The sequence below is a fragment of the Scyliorhinus torazame genome, chromosome 14 (assembly GCF_047496885.1).
Source record: "Scyliorhinus torazame isolate Kashiwa2021f chromosome 14, sScyTor2.1, whole genome shotgun sequence".
NCBI lineage: Eukaryota > Metazoa > Chordata > Chondrichthyes > Carcharhiniformes > Scyliorhinidae > Scyliorhinus > Scyliorhinus torazame.
Window position 1 is genome coordinate 119,572,708 of NC_092720.1, and position 19,982 is coordinate 119,592,689.

Here is a 19,982-nt window from a genome sequence, read left to right on the forward strand (position 1 = left end):
CACTCCTGATAGGTATGGAGGAGTTAGGGGTGACAGCCGAAGAATAACTGGTTGTTTCTAAGTGGAGGTGTTTGCTTTGTTAAATAGCATTCTGATTCCAACTTTACAGGGTTTGGTATGAAGTACAGAATTCTTAGTCATCCGAACAGTCAAGTGACTTCTTACAGATAACACAGAAACCTTTATACTCGACACTGTTAGAGATGATGGTTCTGTGGACCGCATTAAGGTGACCTCAGGAACACTGATGACAGTACAATATCTCAGGAATAGTCCCACTGAAGGTGATGGAGCCATGAGGTCCACAGGTTGTGACATGTCAATGGGCAGTTTCAGCAGGCTCCAGAGGTTCACTGATTTATTTGCAACTGGGACCAAATGCCCGATCACTGCGGTCGAACATTCGCTATCCCGCCACTGCACCCTGCAGACCTCATTCCTGTGTCGGAACTGTCTTCCAGGTTGGTGGGCCTGACTCTCTTTACACAACCCTCCCCTACCCCCATTGAATGGAAATATGAAAATCAGCACTGCCAGGGCAGCTTTTCAGGAGACAAGTATGGGGGTGACTGCGCCCCTGACCCAGGAACGAAAATTCAGGCCTACGATTCTAAAAGCGAGTTATCATAGACTAACATAGAATTTACAGTGCAGAAGGAGGCCAGTCGGCCCATCGAGTCTGCACCGGCTCTTGGAAAGAGCACCCCACCCAAGGTAAACACCTCCACCCTATCCCCATAACCCAGTAACCCCACCCAACACTAAGGGCAATTTTTGGACACTTAAGGGCAATTTAGCATTGCCAATCCACCTAAACTGCACATCTTTGGACTGTGGGAGGAAACCGAAGCACCCGGAGGAAACCCACGCAGACACGGGGAGAACGTGCAGACTCCGCACAGACAGTGACCCAAGCCGGAATCGAACCTGGGACCCTGGAGCTGTGAAGCAATTGTGCTATCCACAATGCTACCGTGCTGCCCCTTTGGCTATAAGGCTATATGGTTAAATGGCTATAAGCTCTTTGGGATATCCTGAGGCTATGAAAATGGCTTTACAATGCATATTCTATCTTTTTTACTGCAGCATGAAGGAACAGGTGAATTTGCACCAATGGCTCCCAATGCTCATTGGAGTTTTCTTTGCACCATGTCTGAGCCAGCAGTGGACTATCAAGTGGCAGTTGTAGGGGATTCTATAATTAGGGGGATTGATGGCATCCTTTATAAGCCAGATCGTGAGTCCCGCATGGTATGTTGCCTGCCCGGTGCCAGGGCGAGGGACATCTCTGATCGGCTTGAAAGGATTTTGGGAGAGGGAGGGGGAGGATCCAGTTGTTGTGGTCCACGTTGGGACTAACAACATAGGTAAGACTAGGAAAGAGGACCTGTTTGGGGATTATCAAACACTAGGGACTAAATTAAAGAACAGGTCCTCCAAGGTTATAATCTCTGGATTACTACCCGAGCCACGTGCCAATTGGCACATGGTTGAGAAAATTAGGGAAGTTAACACGTGGCTAAAGGACTGGTGCGGGAAAGAGGAATTCCATTTCATGGGGCATTGGCATCAGTACTGGGGCAGGAGGGACCTGTACCGTTGGGACGGTCTTCACCTGAACCATTCGGGGACCAGTGTGTTCTAGCGAATAGGATAAATAGGTTGTTCACAAGGACTTTAAACTAGCAAGTTGGGGGTAAGGGAAGGGTAAAGCTATGGACAGTATAATGGTTAATGGAGAGCAAGGCAGCAGGTACGTGACAGGTTATTATGTAGAGATATGGGTTCAAAGACAAGGAAAATTAGGAGAAAGGGTAAGAGGAAAAATAATTTGCAAAAAGTTACTGATCAAGGTGTTAGGATTCATAACAAAGACATAAAAAACAGCATAAGTGTACTTTACCTGATTGCTCGTAGTATACGGAATAAGATGAATGAGTTGATGGCGCAAATCATCGTGAATGACTATGATTTAGTGGCCATTACTGAAACATGGTTAAAAGATGGTCACGACTGGGAGTTAAATATCCAAGGGTATCAAACTATACGAAAGGATAGAATGGACGGTATGGGCGGTGGTGTAGCTTTGTTGTTTAAGGATGGCATCCGGGCAATAGTAAGGGATCATATTGGTGCTATGGAGGACAAGGTTGAATCAATTTGGGTGGAAATCAGGAATAGTAAGGCGAAAAGGTCACTGATAGGAGTTGTCTATAGGCCACCAAATAGTAACAGGATGGTATGGCAGGCAATAAGCAAAGAAATAACAGATGCATGTAGAAATGGTACAGCGGTTATCATGGGAGATTTTAATCTGCATGTCGATTGGTTTAACCAGGTTGGTAAAGGCAGCCTTGAGGAGGAGTTTATAGAATGTGTCCGGGATAATTTCCTGGAACAGTATGTAATGGAACCTACAAGGGAACAAGCGGTCCTAGATCTGGTCCTGTGTAATGAGGCAGGATTGATTAATGATCTCATAGTTCGGGATCCTCTTGGAAGGAGCGACCACAATATGGTGGAATTTAAAATACAGTTGGAGGATGACAAGGTAAAATCAAACACTAGTGTTTTGTGCTTAAACAAAGGCGATTACAATGGGATGAGAGAAGACCTAGCTAAGGTAGACTGGGAGCAAAGACTTCATGGTGAAGCAGTTGAGGAACAGTGGAGAACCTTCCGAGCGATCTTTCACAGTGTTCAGAAAAGGTTCATACCGGCAAAAAAGAAAGACGGTAGAAAAGGGAAAAATCGACCGTGGATATCTAAGGAGGTGAGGGAGAGTATCAAATTGAAGGAAAAAACATACAAAGTGGCAAAAATTAGTGGGAGACTAGAGGACTGGGAAGTCTTTAGGGGACAACAGAAAGCTACTAAAAAAGCTATAAAGAAGAGTAAGGTAGACTATGAAAGTAAACTGGCTCAGAACATAAAAGCAGATAGTAAAAGCTTCTACAAATATATAAGGCAAAAAAGAGTGGCTAAGGTAAATATTGGTCCTTTGGAAGATGAGAAGGGAGATTTAATAATAGGAGACGGGGAAATGGCTGAGGAGCTGAACAGGTTTTTTGGGTCAGTCTTCACAGTGGAAGACACAAATAACATGCCAGTCCTCCATTTTGGGAGGAATAACAGCAGAATGGATTATTATTTAAACAGTAAGATGTTAAAACATGCTGCTGTGCAGAGGGACCTGGGTGTGCTGGTGCACGAGTCGCAAAAAGTTGGAGTGCAGGTGCAACAGGTGATTAAGAAGGCTAATCGAGTTTTGTCTTTCATTGCTAGAGGGATGGAGTTCAAGACTAGTGAGGTTATGCTGCAATTGTATAAGGTGTTGGTGAGGCCACATCTGGAGTATTGTGTTCAGTTTTGGTCTCCTTACCTGAGAAAGGACATATTGGCACTGGAGGGAGTGCAGAGGAGATTCACTAGGTTGATCCCAGAGTTGAGGGGATTAGATTATGACGAGAGGTTGAGTAGACTGGGACTGTACTCATTGGAGTTTAGAAGGATGCGGGGGATCTTATTGAAACATATAAAATTATGAAGGGAATAGATAGGATAGATGTGGGCAGGTTGTTTCCACTGGTCGGGGAAAGCAGAACTAGGGGGCATAGCCTCAAAATAAGGGGAAGTAGATTTAGGACGGAGTGTAGGAGGAACTTCTTCACCCAAAGGATTGTGAATCTCTGGAATTCCTTGCCCAGTGAAGCAGTTGAGGCTCCTTCTTTAAGCGTTTTTAAGAAAAAAATAGATACCTTTCTAAAGAATAAAGGGATTCGGGGATATGGTGTACGGGCTGGAGAGTGGAGCTGAGTCCACAAAGATCAGCCATGATCTCATTGAATGGCGGAGCAGGCTCGAGGGGCCAGATGGCCTACTCTTGTTCCTAGTTCTTATGTTCTTATTAATTGCTATTGATTAATTAGCGAACAATTCTACTATCATTGTGTCTTGTGATTGCCATGATGGTGAGAGGAGAACTAGATGGATTTTGGTCTTTATTCATTAGAAATTGTTTCTAAGTTGCTGAGATGTTCTCTATAAATAAGGAAGTCAAAGTGTTAAGGTTTCCGTAGCTTCAGGTGGCACATGTACCTTCTTGCAAAAGACCACCTGATGGTCAAAGAGGAAAAAGATGCGCTGTTTGCTCTTGGCTTGAGGCTGGGAGACCTTTGTTAATTCACCAGAATGGATAAGCTCGGAGCTTCGGGCCAAAACATCTTCACCCTGAGGAAAGAAAGGAAAATCTGGAATGAAAGCTTGACATGCTTAGACTGTCACAGATTGCAAACCAGGAGCTATTAAGCGAGAACCCATCAAAATAGAAAGGAAGTATCACTTAGCCTGTTGAGCCTCCTACATTTAACATGCTGGAATGGATATCATATGGGCGGCACAGTGGAACAGTGGTTAGCACTCCTGCCTTATCGTGCCAGGTTCGATTCCAGCCTTGGGTGATTGTGTGGAGTTTGCATGTTCTGCTAGTGTCGGTGTGGCTTTCGTCTGGGTGCTCTGACTTCCTCCCATAGCCCAAAGATGCGCTGGTTAGGATTGGCCACGCTAAACTGTCCCTTCGTGTCGCAAGATATGCGGGTTGGGTGGGGTTACGGGGATAGAGCTTGGGAATGGGCCTAGGTAGGGTGCTCTTTCAGAGGTTCCGTGCAGACTCAATGAGCCAAATAGCCTCCTTCTGCACTTTAGGAATTCTATGTTTGTGGTTGTATTGGGAACCACATTATGTCAGCAATGATACCCAAATCTCCCCTGTCCCTTGGAAAATAATTACTTTGTTATGCTACTGTACCTTAAAACTAATTTTGGGGATGGGAGAGGGGTGCATGAACATCCCATATTCAACCTAGAGTATTATGCAACTGATTGTATCAGAATCCACGCTGTGAATGCAAACCAAGTTTGTACTTGTTAAAACATTAGGAGGACAGGGTTGTTTTTCAAATGTAGTGGTTTGTGCAGTAAATTCCCTCTGGTATTCATTGTGCCAGCCAACTTAATGTCTTATTTTGTACAGTCAGTCACAATTGTCAAATTGCTATTTTCCAATTGCTGTTAAAATGAGCAATTTTCTTACGAATTGGCACCTTACTGATGTTGTCCCAATAAGCTGTGATGTAAAACTGATGATCACTTGCACCATATTAAAAATGCGAGAAAGCTATGCCAACCCGTCTGCAATCAATGTCACTTCTCTGTTGGTAGGTGTATAATTTATCAGCTTTGCAAATAGGAGCAATGATTTATTTTTTCTTTGATCGATTTTCTGCACCTTGAAACTAAATTTCAGGCTTTAAGAAATTTGCCAGATTGTTTATCACGGGTCATGGTGAGATTTATACTATCATTAGTAGCGTTAGTTGCACCATGGGCCTGTTGCTAAATGGCATAACTGTTTGCGATGAGTCGTGGAATTGACAAAAGTGTTTTATTTCACTGTAATTTCCAAGCATTCTGCACATCAAACAACAGATTCATGGTTTAAAAAAAAGAGATTTGATGAGGACTCCCCTTAAAAGAGGGCATCATACCAAACAGGATACTGAGTGTGGCATCACGTCAAGTGCTGGTTATTTTCAGCAACAAAACAGAATTTCTCAACATGGCACTACCGAGTTGCACGCTCATCACCTTGTCAGAGTTTATTGGAATGTACATTTAAAGGCAAGTACTCACCCAAATACAATCTACAATCACTTTCATCAAGCATGAACTTTTAAGAAGCTTCTTGGTTCCTGGGTTTCCTATTGTTGTAGATGGGCCTCTGCCACAAGCCAGGCAAATTGGAAAAAATGAGCTTTTTATATTATTTTAATCTAAACCTACAAGTGAGGGTGGTCCCAGCAAACCAACCGGGAGGAATTTTACTGAATGTGTCGGCAGATGGCAGAAAATGATACTATTGCTGACTTTGAGAAATTGGACGTCTCATTCTTGGAGAGTGGCAAGTAGGTTGTTTTGCCTTTTGCCTGGCCTACATGCCAGGTGGATCACAGTTGGAGTTCCTGCTGGAAATTCACTGAAAACCTTGAATAAGCAATGTTTTCTTAACATAAGGCATGTTGAATAATTGGAGAAAAAAATGGGTACCTATCTCGACAATTAGGCTTCAGGTATCCAGTTGAGAAGTGCCTGTCTGCTCACTGGAAAAATGAACTGTCAAATTCATAACCAGGCAGTGGCCGATCTTACTTGTAAGCAGAGTATTATAAAAGGGAATGTTCATTCCGTATCTGACAAATGGAGTCTGTATTTATGTTTAGTTCACAGTTTTGAGAAAAAGACTTGAAACCTTTTGTAAAATCAATGGCACAGAGGTAGCACATTTTTGAAAGGTTTTGCAATTGTCACAACAATGAGAAATTATTTCCTTGGAAATGTTCTCCTTCATCAGAGTAGCAGACTTCCTCAGAATTTTCTAACTACAATAAACCCTTAAGTCATTTCCCTGGTCACTGGATCTATCCACACTGGGATCCTGTCAGGAACATTACTATCCCAGCCAAAGTGAGTGAACATTACTATCCCAGCCAAACAATAGTCACTGTGCTGCATTAGAAGTGGCTGAATATTTGCAAGGATAGAAGATCTCAGCAGGTCAACAGAGCCTCAGTAAGGACCTTACACACATTAGTAAATCGTAGTCTGTGCGCTGCAGAATTATGAGGCTGGGTTCTGTACTCTGTACTGGGGTCTGTTCTCCTCTCCCACCTGCTGAACTCCACCAACCTCCACTCCCCCACTGGATTGAGGAAGGGAAATTGGGACAAGGTTGCTGAGATGGCAGGAGGTCTCACCACCAAAATTTAGCACATTTTCTGCTGCTATTCTGCCCCAGTGTGGGGAGGATAGCATTGGGGAATCTTACACATAAACTCAAGGTTATCACTGACACAATAAAGGCACAAGTTGCAAGCACTGTGACGCTAGTGGAACATGGACTGCTTTACCACAGGGGATAACTGAGGCATAAACTACATCATTATATAAAAGTAAAGTCAACTTGACAAGAAAAAAGAAAAAAGGATAGAGGGAGAGGAGAGATTGGTTAAAGCGTCAGTTGACAAACAAGGATGTTGGCACTCTTAGGATAGAGCAAATAGCTACTAAATAGTCATGGCATTGACCAAAGCAAATGGGCACATACACAAAAGAAACAATATGGGTGGGATCTTCCGGCTGTTCACGTGGGTGGGATCTTCCAGTGCCGCTGACAGCGCCCTCCTGCCGCGGGTTTCCTGGTGGTATGGTGTGGGCTCAATGGGAAATCCCATTGAAAGTGACGGGACCAGAAGATCGTACCACCGGCTAATCATGGGCCACCTTCTGCCACCAAGAAACACACCATAGGGAAGCCAGAGAATCTCACCCTATATTTTATTGAAAAGAAAATATGGCTAAATCCATAGAGCATAACCTGTAATGGAAGATGACAGTTCACATTGTTCAGTCTCCTACCTCCCAATTCTCGATCGAACTTTGCCACTGAGCAATTTTGTCGAGGTTTTCCAGCCGCCTCTTGCGCTCATTGATCAATTTGGCGACATTCTTCATGGCATTCAACGCAGCCTCAACATCATTGTAATCTCTGGGTGAAATATGTCAATTATGATACACTCCATGTGGGAATAGTGATGAACAGTAAAACAAAAAAAACCTCTGTATATGCAATCTGAATGAATTTCCTGAAAAATGCCACTTAGTTGAGATGTTGTAGATGCACTTTGTTTGTAAATGGAAAATCATACACTTCAGGTAAGATTTGCCGACTCTACGTTGTCGCACGTCCTGAAGGCCGCCTTGGAGAATGCTTACCCGAAGTTCCTGAAGGACGCCTTGGAGAACGCTTACCCGAAGGCGGCCTTCAGGAAATGTCTATATATATGTTTCCGGACTTTGGGTAAACATTCTCCAAGGCGGCCTTCAGGACTCGCAACAATGTAGAATCACCGAGCAAAAACTTATAGCTAAGTTCCGTACATATGACTATGATCTCAACCAGGATCTTGGATTCATGTCGCATTACATTCATCAGCCCCCCCGTCCTCCAATCTGGCCTGGGCTTGCGAAATATTACCAACTGTCCTGGCTTGAGACAATTCACACCTCGTTAAGCTGTGATTATCCCTCTCTCCAGTTGCTCTGTCTGGACCTGTAAAGACTTAATTAGCTGCAAAGACTCGCATTCAAAGTATCATCTTGCATCTTTGACTTTGTCTGTATATATGTTTCTGGAACTGACCTCTTCGATCAACTGAGGAAGGAGCTGTGCTCCGAAAGCTAGTGATTCGAAACAAACCTATTGGACTTTAACCTAGTGTTATAAGGCTTTGCCAAGTACTTAAGCATTATGTATCGGCTGATGTTATTCATGAAAGTCCCACCTTCTCAATCTCGCCAGAGGTATGGTGACCCTCAGGTTAAATGACCACCAGTCAGCTCTGTCTCAAAAGAGGAAAGCAACCTTTGGTCTTCGGGGCTAAGGAGTCATTTATTTCACATAAGCATGCTCTGTAACCATTTTCAGTCTTTAGGCTGAGGAATTAAGGTTTTGCCTTCTTGACAAAGCCTCTTTCCATGATGGTTCCACTTAGCTATTTCCAGGAAATACTGTTCAATTCGTTTACCTGTCAGAATGAAGATGTCCATGTTGAGGAATTGAACATTTTTTCACCCCATTATCACCTACAGTTAGTTTGGGTATTGCATGAGTTGGTTGTGGGCACAGAAAAAAAAAACTCAACAAACTTTTGTTCGATTTGTACCCACCGCTCCCAGCCTATAATTAAATCCGGTGTGTGAGCACAACATTATTACCTGGCATATCTTTGAATAAAGAAGTCTGGATCAGCAGCTAGCATTTAGTGTTCATACGTGGCTTCTTTAGTCCAATTTGTAACAAGGAACTAGAAGTGCCAAATAATTACAAGGAACAAGAGTCGGCCATTCAGCCCCTCCAACCAGTTATACCATTCAATTAAATAATGGCTGATCTGTAACTGAAATTCATTCATCTATCATTACTCCAGACATTTTGACACCCTTTCCTAACAATAATCTATTGACATCAATTTTGAAGATTTCATTTGTCTTTGTATCCACTGCACTTTGGGAGACAGAGTTCAGATTTGCACTACCACTGGTTGAAAAAATGCAATCTGATTTCACTCCTTAATACGTTAATCCAATTTTAAAGTTACTCACCCTTCTGAATTCTTGAGCAGTGGAATCAGTTTCTCTGTATTCACCTTTTTAGTAATTTAAACATCTCCATTTGATCACCACTCAACCATTACAACTGAAGCACAGTTTCCACATTTTTATATCATTTTGAGATTTTTACTCATTTTTACTTTTATAACTTTTTCAAATTGTGTGTGTCGGGGGGAAACTGAAGTGACATCACAGAAAAGCTGTGACCTGATTGGCTGGTTGGGAATCTACACTAAATTAAAAAATTAAGCATTGGTAACTAATTAAACATAATTACTTAATTATAATTTAGAGGGGTATCTAAGCCAGAGATCGGAGAGTACTATATTTAGCTTTCGCATTTATATTAGAAATCTAGTGCTAGGAAACAGATAGTTAACAGTAACTTAAAAAATATATAGATAAACTTTTAATTTTAATTAATTGATGCAATGTCAGTTAGAGGGGTGCAGTGCTCTGACTGTGAGATGTGGCAGGTCCGGGAGGCATACAGTGTCCCGGATGGCTTCATCTGCAGAAAGTGCACCCAACTGGAGCTCCTCACAGACCGCATGGTTCGGTTGGAGCAGCAATTGGATGCACTTAGGAGCATGCAGGTGGCAGAAAGCGTCATAGATCGCAGTTATATAAATGTGGTCACACACAAGGTGCAGGCAGAGAAATGGGTGACCACCAGAAAGGGCAGGCAGTCAGTGCAGGAATCCCCTGTGGTTGTCCCCCTCTCGAACAGGTATACCCCTTTGGATACTGTCGGGGATAGCCTATCAGGGGAAAACAACAGCAGCAGCCAGAGCAGTGGCACCACGGCTGGCTCTGATGTTCAGAAGGGAGGGTCAAAGCGCAGAAGAGCAATAGTAATAGGGGACTCTATAGTCAGGGGCACAGATAGGCGCTTCTGTGGACGTGAAAGAGACTCCAGGATGGTATGTTGCCTCCCTGGTGCCAGGGTCCAGGATGTCTCCGAACGGGTAGAGGGCATCCTGAAGGGGGAGGGCAAATAGGCAGAGGTTATTGTACATATTGGTACTCACGACATAGGCAGTAAGGGGCATGAGGTCCTGCAGCAGGAGTTCAGGGAGCTAGGCAGAAAGTTAAAAGACAGGACCTCTAGGGTTGTAATCTCGGGATTATTCCCTGTGCCACGTGCCAGTGAGGCTAGAAATAGGAAGATAGAGCAGCTAAACACGTGGCTAAACAGCTGGTGTAGGAGGGAGGGTTTCCGTTAACTGGACCACTGGGAGCTCTTCCGGGGCAGGTGTGACCTATATAAGAAGGACGGGTTGCATCTAAACTGGAGAGGCATAAATATCCTGGCCGTGAGGTTTGCTAGTGTCACACGGGAGGTTTTAAACTAGTATGGCAGGGGGGTGGGCACGGGAGCAATAGGTCAGAAGGTGAGAGCATTGAGGGAGAACTAGGGAATAGGGATAGTGGGTCTCTGAGGCACAGCAGACAGGGAGAAGTTGCTGAACACAGCGGGACTGGTGGCCTGAAGTGCATATGTTTTAATGCAAGGAAGTATTACGGGTAAGGCAGATGAACTTAGAGCTTGGATTAGTACTTGGAACTATGGTGTTGTTGCCATTACAGAGACCTGGTTGAGGGAAGGGCAGGATTGGCAGCTAAACGTTCCAGGATTTAGATGTTTCAGGCGGGATAGAGGGGGATGTAAAAGGGGTGGCGGAGTTGCGCTACTGGTTAGGGAGAATATCACAGCTGTACTGCGGGAGGACACCTCAGAGGGCAGTGAGGCTATATGGGTAGAGATCAGGAATAAGGAGGGTGCAGTCACAATGTTGGGGGTTTACTACAGGCCTCCCAACAGCCAGCGGGAGATAGAGGAGCAGATAGGTAGACAGATTTTGGAAAAGAGTAAAAACAACAGGGTTGTGGTGATGGGAGACTTCAAGTTCCCCAATATTGACTGGGACTCACTTAGTGCCAGGGGCTTAGACGGGGCGGAGTTGGAAGGAGCATCCAGGAGGGCTTCTTAAAACAATATGTAGACAGTCCAACTAGGGAAGGGGCGTTACTGGACCTGGTATTGGGGAATGAGCGCGGCCAGATGGTAGATATTTCAGTAGGGGAGCATTTCGGGAACAGTGACCACAATTCAGTAAGTTTTAAAGTGCTGGTGGACAAGGATAAGAGTGGTCCTAGGATGAATGTGCTAAATTGGGGGAAGGCTAATTATAACAATATTAGGCGGGATCTGAAGAACATAGATTGGGGGCGGATGTTTGAGGGCAAATCAACATCTGACATGTGGGAGGCTTTCAAATGTCAGTTGAAAGGAATTCAGGACCGGCATGTTCCTGTGAGGAAGAAGGATAAATACGGCAATTTTCGGGAACCTTGGATAACGAGAGATATTGTAGGCCTCGTCAAAAAGAAAAAGGAGGCATTTGTCAGGGCTAAAAGGCTGGGAACAGACAAAGCCTGTGTGGAATATAAGGAAAGTAGCAAGGAACTTAAGCAAGGAGTCAGGAGGGCTAGAAGGGGTCACGAAAGGTCATTGGCAAATAGGGTTAAGGAAAATCCCAAGGCTTTTTACACGTACATAAAAAGCAAGAGGGTAGCCAGGGAAAGGGTTGGCCCACTGAAGGATAGGCAAGGGAATCTATGTGTGGAGCCAGAGGAAATGGGCGAGGTAGTAAATGAATACTTTGCATCAGTATTCACCAAAGAGAAGAAATTGGTAGATGTTGAGTCTGGAGAAGGGTGTGTAGATAGCCTGGGTCACATTGAGATCCAAAAGAACGAGGTGTTGGGTGTCTTAAAAAATATTAACGTAGATAAGTCCCCAGGGCCTGATGGGATCTACCCCAGAATACTGAAGGAGGCTGGAGAGGAAATTGCTGAGGCCTTGACAGAAATCTTTGGATCCTCACTGTCAGGTGATGTCCCGGATGGACTGGAGAATAGCCAATGTTGTTCCTCTGTTTAAGAAGGGTTACAAGGATAATCCAGGGAACTACAGGCCGGTGAGCCTTATTTCAGTGGTAGGGAAATTACTGGAGAGAATTCTTCGAGACAGGATCTACTCCCATTTGGAAGCAAATGGACGTATTAGTGAGAGGCAGCATGGTTTTGTGAAGGGGAGGTCATGTCTCACTAACTTGATAGAGTTTTTCGAGGAGGTCACAAAGATGATTGATGCAGGTAGGGCAGTGGATGTTGTCTATATGGACTTTAGTAAGGCCTTTGACAAGGTCCCTCATGGTAGACAAGTACAAAAGGTGAAGTCATACGGGAGATCAGGGGTGAGCTGGCAAGGTGGATACAGAACTGGCTAGGTCATAGAAGGTAGAGAGTAGTAATGGAAGGATGCTTTTCTAATTGGAGGGCTGTGACCAGTGGTGTTCCACAGGGATCAATGCTGGGACCTTTGCTGTTTGTAGTATATATAAATGATTTGAGGGAAAATGTAACTGGTCTGATTAGTAAGTTTGCAGACGACACAAAGGTTGGTGGAATTGCGGATAGCGATGAGGACTGTCAGAGGATACAGCAGGATTTAGATTGTTTGGAGACTTGGGCGGAGAGATGGCAGATGGAGTTTAATCCGGACAAATGTGAGGTAATGCATTTTGGAAGGTCTAATGCAGGTAGGGAATATACAGTGAATGGTAGAACCCTCAAGAGTATTGAAAGTCAGAGAGATCTAGGTGTACAGGTCCACAGGTCACTGAAAGGGGCAACACAGGTGGAGAAGATAGTCAAGAAGGCATACGGCATGCTTGCCTTCATTGGCCGGGGCATTGAGTATAAGAATTGGCAAGTCATGTTGCAGCTGTATAGAACCTTAGTTAGGCCACACTTGGAGTATAGTGTTCAATTCTGGTCGCCACACTACCAGAAGGATGTGGAGGCTTTAGAGAGGGTGCAGAAGAGATTTACCAGAATGTTGCCTGGTACGGAGGGCATTAGCTATGAGGAGCGGTTGAATAAACTCGGTTTGGTCTCACTGGAACGAAGGAGGTTGAGGGGCGACCTGATAGAGGTCTACAAAATTATGAGGGGCATAGACAGAGTGGCTAGTCAGAGGCTTTTCCCCGGGGTAGAGGGGTCAATTACTAGGGGGCATAGGTTTAAGGTGAGAGGGGCAAGGTTTAGAGTAGATGTACGAGGCAAGTTTTTTACGCAGAGGGTAGTGGGTGCCTGGAACTCGCCACCGGAGGAGGTGGTGGAAGCAGGGACGATAGTGACATTTAAGGGGCATCTTGACAAATACATGAATAGGATGGGAATAGAGGGATACGGACCCAGGAAGTGTAGAAGATTGTAGTTTAGTCGGGCAGCATGTTCGGCACGGGCTTGGAGGGCCGAAGGGCCTGTTCCTGTGCTGTACTTTTCTTTGTTCTTTGTTCTTGTTCTTACTAAGATCAACATTCCAAAAGTCTTTTCGATTGGCACTCAGTCGTGTTTAGTGATTCTGCATATATCCAAATCCATTTGCTCTTCCACATTGAATCCAAGAAGAACAAATACCTTCTTGATGGCGAGAGACTAGGTAAAGGTTGGAATAAGTATTGCGTCTGGACCCAATGTTGATCTGGAACTACAGCAGATAATTAAGAGGCCGCCACGGGTCCACTACCGGTTAAGGATGGTAGCTGGCTCTCCACACTGCCGACTCAATCAGAAGGCCAGCAGCAGTTCAGCCTTAACAGCACACTGACAGCTGCCACGCTGAGGTTGTAAGGGAAAAGAGATAATGCCTTTGTTTGAGGCATCCTTGCAGGGACCGTGACAAATTTACTTGTATTTGGTTGTCCCAATGAATGTTCTCATGTGCTTAGATGCTGGTTCTCTGAAGATTTGTTGCACCGTGCAACCACTCTTGTCCTTACCTGTGTTCGGGATTGGTGTACTTGAGCAGCTCTGCCAGCTGGAGTGGGTATTTGCAGATCTTCTGGACTGGTGTGAGCAGAAAACCATCCAAGGAGATGTCGATCATCTTCTGAAGCAGGCGGCATGCTTCGAAAAAGTACACATACTTGTTGACTTTCATGAGTTTGGAGAGCTCGGCGTAAGCGTTGGGGTGGTTGTTGCAGTATTCAGAATATATCTGGAAATCTGTCTGCTGGAATGAAAGAATAGCACAGAGAGGTCAGCAGCCGATGGATGGACTGGGGAAAACCAACTGCCTAAGCTGGGTGGAGGGCCCCATTCTCTTGGCCCATCACCCCAGTCCACTGCTCAACTTGCAGTTATTGAGCTCTCTGGTTTGAAACGCTGTACCAAGCAGGGTTAAGCAATGCCAGCTGAACCCAGAGGTAGGTTCTACTTCTGATTTCAGTGTCCCTGGGTTGGTGGGGAAATTCTGGTTGAGGATTTTGCTACCTGCTGGTCTTAATTGGAAAAGTTTCCAAGTGTGAAATATTTATTGATCGGGCAGGTCGATTTATCCAGTGGGAGGGTTGATGGTGGGTGGCAAGAGAGGGGAGGGGGCAATCACCTGGTGATATGCTCCAAATATGGAGGGAGAGCCCATTCCTGATGTGGGGTAGGCTCTGAATTGGCTGCCTTCACATTCATAGCCCAATTACAGATGATGGGGTTTGGGAGGGGGGTTCCCAAGGTGGGCGGCTCAATGAGACACTGTAGCAATGTATAACCAGCAGTCCTGTCAAGAGGAGTAAGCACTAGCAAGGCAGAGGGACACAATGATCAGAGGCCCACTTGTTTGCCAGCTAAAAATTTTAAATTAAAGAAGGCCACCAATTGTTTGGGCCATCAGTATGGAGGGGAAACTTCTCCACAGCAATGGCATTGACCGTAACTGCTTCCATGGCCTCTTCATAGTTTAAGTCCATCATTGGGCCAGTGAGAAGAGGCTCACCGATGGCCCTCTGGCACCAGGATGGCACCACCTCGTTGCTGCCACCCTCCATACACAGTGGGGTGAGCAGAAAACAGTCTGGTGCCTGGAACATGCCGTTGGTGCCTGAAAATACCTCCTGAAATGGATTTGAATTGACCTAATTGGGCGCCCATTTCCTTGCAGCAGGTTGTTGACTCCTGTGGCTGCCTGATCCTGGGAAACACATCTAGAGGTGGAAAAGTACAGGGAGGCATCTCTAAGTTCTCCTGTTCTTCAACTTCTGAACCTACAGCTGCCTCCGTGCAAAAGTCAATCCCCTCAACACTTCCGAAAAACAGAACTGACATTAAAAGTTCTTCACAATGCAAGTCCCCTCCATTTAAATATTTTTCAGAATAATAATCTTTTGTGTGGCACCATGTCAAATGTTTTTTGAAAATCCAAATACTGTACATTCACTGGTTCCCCTTTACCCAGCCTAGCAGTTATGTCCTCAAAATATTCCAATTCCCTTCCATGAATCTAGTTGACTCTGACCAATAATATGATGATTTTCTAAGTGCTTTGTTGTCATGTTCTTCAGAATAGATTCTTGCACTTTCCCAACTACTGATGCCAGGGTAATTGAACTATGACTTCCTCTTTTCTCTCTGCCTCCCTTATTGGAATTATGTTTGCCACTTTCCAATCGACAGGGGCAGAATCCAGGGAATTGTTTCCACTATCTCTTTAAAATCCTCATTTGCAGTTTCATTTAGTCTCATCAATTTCTTAAGCACCATTTCTTTATAATACTAATATCCTTAAGTTTCTCATTTTTGCTAGACCCTTATTCCCCTTTCTGTTGGAATGTTTTTTGCGTCTGTGTACAGTTTTAGTTTCCTTACCCAAGTAAGACGGTGCAATATTCATTAGATTGATTCCTGGGATAGAGTGGGGGTGGGGTGGGGGGATTGTCCTATAAAGAACGATTTAATAGAATGCTCCCACATTGCCTAGAGTTTAGAAAAGAGGCTCACTCAATGAAACATTTAAAATTCTGAAGGTATTTGACAGGGTAGCTGCTGGAAGCATGTGTCCCCTGGCTGGGGAACCTCAAACAAATGGTCGGGGTTTCAGAGTAAGGGGCCAGCCATTTAGGAAAAAGAAGAGAAGAAATGTCTTCATTTAAAACGGTTGTGAATCTTTGGCAATCACTATTGCAGCAAGTTATGAATGTTCAGTCATTGATTCTATTTGAGTCAGAGATCAGTAGAGTTTTTCACACTGAGGAATACGGAGATAGTGCGGGAAGGAGGTTGGGGCTGAGATAAATAATCAGCCATGATCTTATTGACTGGCAGAGTAGACTCGAAGTGCCTAATAGCTTAGTCCTGCTCCTATTTCTTATTTACTTATGTGATATTCACTACTCTGCAAATAGGAGACATCATGACAAAACATGTAATAACCATGGGACAGAACTTTACAGCCCCATTGTGGTGGGAATGGGGTCGTAAAATGTGACGAACTATTCAAGTGTCCGTTGACTTTGGCGGGGACCGTAAAATCCCACCAGCGGTAAAACAAGGCTGCGATTCTCAAACTGTTTGTTACTGTTACTTATGAACTACCAGAGAATCTATGTTATGGTATTGTCCGCGGAGGTTCCACTTTTTGCATCATATTTTTGATTTTACTTTTCTCATGAAAATAACTCAAGCATTTTCAACTCACAATCTCATTTCCTTGTTTTCACTCCTTAAGTTTAAATAGTTAACAAGGAAACTGATTTTTTTTGTTTTAAATACTACTTGGCACAAAGAATAGCAAGAGAGGGAAAACACTGATGAATCCACCAATGACCTCAGGAGTGGGAGGTGTAAAATAATGCTCTCACATGGGTGAGGACTTTGATAATATTGGATTTGGGGGGTCCTGCAAATATACTGGGATGGCTGTTGTTGTTGTAATATGTCTTTAAGGGATAGCCGCAGGCCATCACTTGAAGGGAAGTATGTGATGTGATTTAGTCTCAGTTTCACTTTGGCTATGAGTGGAACGCAGCACACACAGCTCTGCCTCTGTTGTCTTTAACCTTGTTGTAGCTGTTCTTCGGTTCCCAGTGTCAGCTGATGTTACCACTAGACAAGTCAGATTCCAAAGTGAAACATAAGAACATAAGAACATAAGAACTAGGAGCAGGAGTAGGCCATCTGGCCCCTCGAGCCTGCTCCACCATTCAATGAGATCATGGCTGATCTTTTGTGGACTCAGCTCCACTTTCCGGCCCGAACACCATAACCCTGAATCCCTTTATTCTTCAAAAAACTATCTATCTTTATCTTAAAAACCTGGCTTGATACATCCTAGCTACTATCTTTAATAAACTGTGGTGGTAAGTTACTAAACAAACTCACAGGAGTTTCTGATTAACTTCTAACACAAAAAATTAAACATTTATTTAACAAGAAAATAGAACTATATTACACAAGATTAAAAGGCTGTCAGGATCTTAATACAAGCACAATAAAATAATTCAAATATTCACTATTCCTCCACCCCAACTATAATATCTTTGCAAACACACAAATTTGGAAAGATAAAGCAATTTACCATATCTGACTTATCTGACTTCTACTTGAACATTCAGAGTAAGTATATGGTACATGAATTAACTGGCAAATTGGTCAGACATACTACACACCAAAGTGACTGACAGATGCGACCAAAGCAGAATCTATGGATTTCTTAACAACTCACCCACATGCTTTTTACAATCTGAGCCAACCAGTCTCATTGCAACTATGTCTTTCTTACAATAACCAATCACCCCTTGAAGATCTTTCTCTGGAATCCACTTCAAATGTCACTCCCACTCAGACAGCTTCCAGAAGGATCTCCCAGAAGGATTTTAATCTTGCCTTTTCCCCGAGATCTCTCTGAGTACACTGACATTTCACCTTCCAAGTACACTTTCAGATCTTTTGTCCTGCCAAACAGAAACCAGCCCCACCCAACCCCCCACACCAAAAGGGTACCTTTGCCCTTATGACTCGCAGCTGCCCTCTTAGTTCTTCAGGGTTTCTCTCAAACTCACTTTGCTTTCAGTCTGTTCCCTGCAGCCCTTTCTTAAACTTGGAACATTTATCTCTGTTCCTGTTGTTCATCTTGACTCAATGGAATCTATCTCTGAACCCTGACTTCATCCCTGCTTGGCTTTGGACCTTCTTCTTGGATTGAGACCGTATCCCTATCTCCTCAATGTGTCCTGCCCCCGGGACATCTTCTCTTGAACAGCACGATGCTTCAGGTCACCTGATCTTGGGTTTCACACTTTTCCAATTCTTTTCTTCTTTTTTCCTTTTGAACATGTAGGTTGGGCTGTTCCTGACATGAAAATGTGAAAGATGCCAATTGTGAGTATGTGGTCCTTCTCTGGCATGCGCAGAAGTCCCGAGGCCTTCTGGGAATAGTAATTCCCAAACTCCCAATTTAGGCAAGTATTTTGTGGTTTTCTAACATTGGTATAAATAAATGAACCCACAAAACCCTTATGAGTGATTGAGGCCGTTACCACACCTCCAAACCCGGCTACCCCGCAAGCCAACCACACACCCTCAAACTGACTACCTCTGACCATCCAAACACCGCCCAGAACAGCTAACTACACAGTCAATCCAACCCCCTCGACCTGACTATCCTCCAAATTCAACCTGACTAACCCTCAACTACTTGACTACCCCCCAACTATATGACTCCCTGACCACCGAACTATGTCCTGTCCCAACCCAGCTATCCCTGGACCACACATATGCCCCTCCCCCAACATGACTACCTTCTCCTGACAATGTCCTAGCCACCAGGCTAGCCCCCCGACTACTCCTCCAACCTGACCCGACTATTCCTCCCTCCCTGACCCAACTACCACCCCTGACCTGACTACCCTCCCTACCCCAATCATCTGACTACACCCTGACCCGATTACCCCGATCTGATCTGGTTACCACCCATCTGCCCACTCAGCCATTCACTCATTAATTCACTTATTCATTCACTAACCCAAGTTCAAAGGCAGAATAGAGCTAGTGCTCTAAAAAGGGGAGGTGGGGGGGGCGGGATGTCATATTTTCCTCCGCCGCGACTCCTTTCTAATGGCCATTGGACATACTGCACTGCGCATTTCTTTGACAGCTGGGGGTGTACCATCGTGGAAGAAATGCACAGCAGCGCTGGATCAGGTGAAACTTCACACCCAGCATTGCCTCTGCTCAAAGGATTCAGGCCATGATCTGGCTGTACATTTTATTGCTGTTGCTGATGCAAACGGGCTCCCGCCTGTCCTTTATTAAAATAGTTGTAAGGATGTCAAAATACCTGTTCCCCAGCCACCTCTACCACTCTCCTTAGCTTCTGTTTCAGGCTGAATGAGACTCTTTGGTATCCTATTTGGCTTTAAGCAGAAAATCCTACCCCATATCCTCTTCATTACCAAGACTGTAGATTTTTACTTCAGTAACATTGCCAAATCCATCTCTGCTTCAACTCAGCTGCTTCTGAAAATCTCAGTCATCATTGTCCTTTTACCACCAGACTCGACTATTATGACGCTTTCTTGGCTGGCCTCTTATATACTCTCTGTCAACGTGAGGCCAACATGCCCCCGATCTGACCTCTTGTGCACCTAATTTTCTCCACTTCACAACTATTAGCCACACCTTCCGTTTCCTGCTCCCTTGCCCCCAACCTAAAGTTCTCTACCTTCCTCACTCCACCATCAAGATTCTTCCCAAAAAAACATCTCCTTGGCCAAACGTTTGGCTACCTGTTCTAATATATGTGACTCAGCATCAAACTTCGATAATCGCTCTTATGAAGCACCTCGAGACATTTTACTATATTAAAAGGTGCTACATAATGGAAGTTGTTGTTGTACAATTCAAAAGAA

At 44.3% G+C, this 19,982-nt stretch overlaps 1 protein-coding gene across 10 annotated transcripts in view; it reads right to left on the reverse strand.

Annotated features, from left to right (window-relative positions):
* Positions 1-19,982, reverse strand: part of LOC140389974 (rho guanine nucleotide exchange factor 4-like) — a 636,618-nt gene that overhangs the window by 30,359 nt on the left and 586,277 nt on the right. For 9 of the 10 annotated variants that reach the window (XM_072474699.1, XM_072474703.1, XM_072474697.1 and 6 more), the window contains 3 exons: positions 14,082-14,314; positions 7,474-7,603; positions 4,099-4,230 (listed from right to left, as the gene is read on the reverse strand). In XM_072474699.1, the coding sequence (XP_072330800.1) occupies positions 4,099-4,230; positions 7,474-7,603; positions 14,082-14,314 (495 nt within the window). The remainder of the gene's footprint in view (positions 1-4,098; positions 4,231-7,473; positions 7,604-14,081; positions 14,315-19,982) is intronic. The other variant, XM_072474698.1, reaches the window with a different exon arrangement.